This window comes from Zea mays, chromosome 7 (assembly GCF_902167145.1).
Source record: "Zea mays cultivar B73 chromosome 7, Zm-B73-REFERENCE-NAM-5.0, whole genome shotgun sequence".
NCBI classification, from domain to species: Eukaryota; Viridiplantae; Streptophyta; class Magnoliopsida; order Poales; family Poaceae; genus Zea; species Zea mays.
This window is the reverse complement of record NC_050102.1, coordinates 124,525,367-124,528,582: the sequence shown is the minus strand read 5'-3', so window position 1 is coordinate 124,528,582 and position 3,216 is coordinate 124,525,367. Positions and strand designations below refer to the sequence as shown.

Sequence of the window (3,216 nt, the reverse complement as noted above, 5' to 3'; positions counted from 1 at the left end):
GTTTCGGCTCCAAGTCATGACACATAAGCTGTGTAGCGAAACGCCTTGTCGTTGCTACCCACCGGGAGGTATATGGTGGGGGCCGGCCGGCCGGCCGGCGCGCCATCGCTCGCATCTAGATCTTATATTCGCTGTGATCCCGTGTTCTTTGTTTTGTCAGTCTGTCCTGCCAGTATAACGGTGAGGGCGTTCGTGTACGTTGCTTTGCATATATATATAGTACTAGTTTTGGTAACTTTGTAGTGGAAACAGCAATAAACTTTCTACTCCTCACTACCGGAATTTGGCTCTTTGCCGAGTGTCATATTCTTTGCCGAGTGTTTTTTTTCGGGCACTCGGCAAAGAAGCTCTTTGCCGAGTGTCACGCACAAAACACTCGGTAAAATAAAACACTCGGCAAAAAAGCTTTTTGCCGAGTGTTTTATTTTTGACACTCGGTAAAGAGTTTCTTTGCCGAGTGTCTTTTTTTGACACTCGGCAAAGGGCTCTTTGCCGAGTGCCACAAATACAACACTCGGCAAAGAGCTCTTTGCCGAGTGTTTTTTCTCCAACACTAGGCAAAGACAATTTAAAAATCACATTTTAAAGTAGTAAATTAATTCAAATGAAAAAGTTTTCAACTACAAATTTGTATAACTCATCATGATGTACAATTTATATATTGAACATTTCTTCATATGACAAAATAAAAATAAATTTGTTCATAAAACCTATATCTCTCTCGAGAGTTTATGAAACTAGAAGAGAGACGTATAGAAATTGTGCATATTGTTAGAACCATCATGTGAGATCAACAAATGATCAAACAACCAAAATAAACTTTGTAGATCTTAAGAAGTTATAGAAGTTTATAGTTGACAACTTTTTCATTTGAAGTCATATTGTCAACAAAAACTACATCTGAATTTAAAAATTTTAAAATTTGAATTTTGAAAACGACTTAGAAAGAAAAAACCACCAACATGAAAGTTGTAGGTATTGAAGAGTTATGAAACTTTGTAGTTGACAATGTTTTGGTTTGAAATCATCTTGTTATGCAAAACTATGTTTTAATTTTGAAATTTGAATTTTTCAAACTGTCTCGGATGGAAAAACCACCAAAATAAAAGTTGTAGGTCTTGAAATGTAATGAAACTTTGTAGTTGACAATTTTTTGATTTGAAATCATCTTATTATTGAAAAATTCGTGTGAAGTTTTCAAATTTAAAATCCAAATTTTGTAAACGGTCTCGGATGTAGAAACTATTAAAATAAAACTTGTAGATCTCAAAAAGTTATGCAACTTTATAGTTGGTCACATTTTCAAATGAACTCATTTAGTGCCCTAAATAATCAAATTACTCTCGATTTGTTATAGTACATGGGGAATGAAAACGTAATATGGACATAATTGATGTAGTAGTGTAGTGGTATAGGAGGGTATTATCGAGAGAGAGGTTACGAGTTTGAATCTCACCATTTACAAAGTATCTAAATTTGATTCAAAATAATAGTGAAAAATGATAGGGCAACGGATAAGGTAATAGGTAGGATTGGAGAGTTCTTCCTAGAATTTAAAAAAATGTTTTGCTGTTTTTTTTTTATTTTTTCGATTCTTAATTTGCCGAGTGTTTTTCTTTGCCGAGTGCTTTTTAACACTCGGCAAAGAACCCTTTGCCGATGAAATCTTTGCCGAGTGTTCTTTGCCGAGTGTAAAATAGCCTTTGCCGAGTGTCTTAGACACTCGGCAAAGAACGCGATTCCGGTAGTGCCTACTCTGTAGTGAAGATTGCAATAAAAACAGTCTGCTTTATCTGAAAGTAGTATCGTCATACAAATGAAAGCCCAATAACAGTGGTTGGAGTTTCCAATCACTTTATATATTGGACTTTACTTCGTCATAACAGTGGTTGAAATTAGTTCGCATATATATGTGAAGTATCTCATTCTCGTGAGAAAGATATGCAAGTTTCCTGAAGTTTCTGTCTCCGGGGTCCGGGCCTCAAGCGGCAAGCAGCAACTTGACCTGATGATTCTTCTTCCGTTCCTTATTACCACATACCTACCAAAAGGAAACGTGCGCGAGCCCCGTCCACTGGCTGTACTGAGATCTCTCTAGTGTAACCTGACCTGATCACGGACGGAACACAACGCAGCAAAAGTTTGGAGCTGTACCTAAACTCCATCGATTAGTACTATGATTATATATTGCCGTTGCAAATTAAGTTCCCTCTATCCTCTAGCTCTCTCTCTCTCTCTTCTCTCACACACACACACAGTCACAGACACCCCTATCACTTAGACTGTGCTAGTAGGTAGCGGCCGCGTAATGGAGCAGGAGCTCAGCCTTGAGCTCACCCTCCTCCACCCCTCGGCCTCGCCGCCGGAGCCACCGGGCTACTTCGTCTGCATGTACTGCGACCGCAAGTTCTTCAGCTCGCAGGCTCTCGGTGGCCACCAGAACGCGCACAAGTACGAGCGCAGCCTGGCCAAGCGCCGCAGGGAGATAGCCGCCGCCCTGCGCGCGCACGGGGCGGCCGCCACCGCCACGGGCGCCCCGGAGGACGACGCCGCCGCCGCGATGGGCTCTCGCGATGTCCCCGCCAGGCCACAAGGCACGGGTACCGGAGTCGTCGTCGTTGAAGATGAGAGTGCAACCAGGATGATGGACAAGCAGAAGGCTCCTGCTGCTGATGACGACGCTCCCGCGACCGCGTCGTCGAGCAACATGAAGAGGTCGTCGGAGTACGGCTACGGCGTCGAGGAGCTGGATCTCTCCCTCAGGCTTTGATTGGTTCCTCTTCCTCCTCCACCTTTAAATATAATTCGCCCCGTTTGCTTAGATAATTCGATCTTTGTGGTCAGTGCAATCATCTGTTTCGCGTGCGTGGTATCTCAGTGCTGGATCCGTCACTTTCTTCCTCATGTAGTTGTTGTGCAGTTATATTCTTCCATCCGATGATGGAACCTATCGGCAAGAACTATTGTCGGCCCATCCTGCTATCCAAAGGGCGTGGTATTTGGTGTGCTCTTTTCGGTTTTCTGCCTTGAGTCTTCTTTGTGCGATCTAAATTCGCAGCTTGTTTTTTCCAAAACGGCGGAAACAGTTTTGCCGCAATTTCGTTTGGACCTTTTTCAAGTGACTCTAAATTGGACATATATGCCATGGAAAACTTTGTTTCGATTTGTGTCGTAGTTGTAATGCTTCAACTCCTATGCGAGTCTGATTGATGTCTC

General features: G+C 42.5%; 1 protein-coding gene across 1 annotated transcript; it reads left to right on the top strand.

Annotated features, from left to right (window-relative positions):
• The first annotated feature begins 2,166 nt into the window (after nt 1–2,166).
• Nucleotides 2,167–3,007, top strand: LOC103632795 (uncharacterized). The gene has a single exon (NM_001345854.1). It carries the CDS (start codon nt 2,309–2,311, stop codon nt 2,768–2,770), a length of 462 nt encoding a protein of 153 aa, NP_001332783.1. The 5' UTR covers nt 2,167–2,308; the 3' UTR covers nt 2,771–3,007.
• Nucleotides 3,008–3,216: the final 209 nt, after the last annotated feature.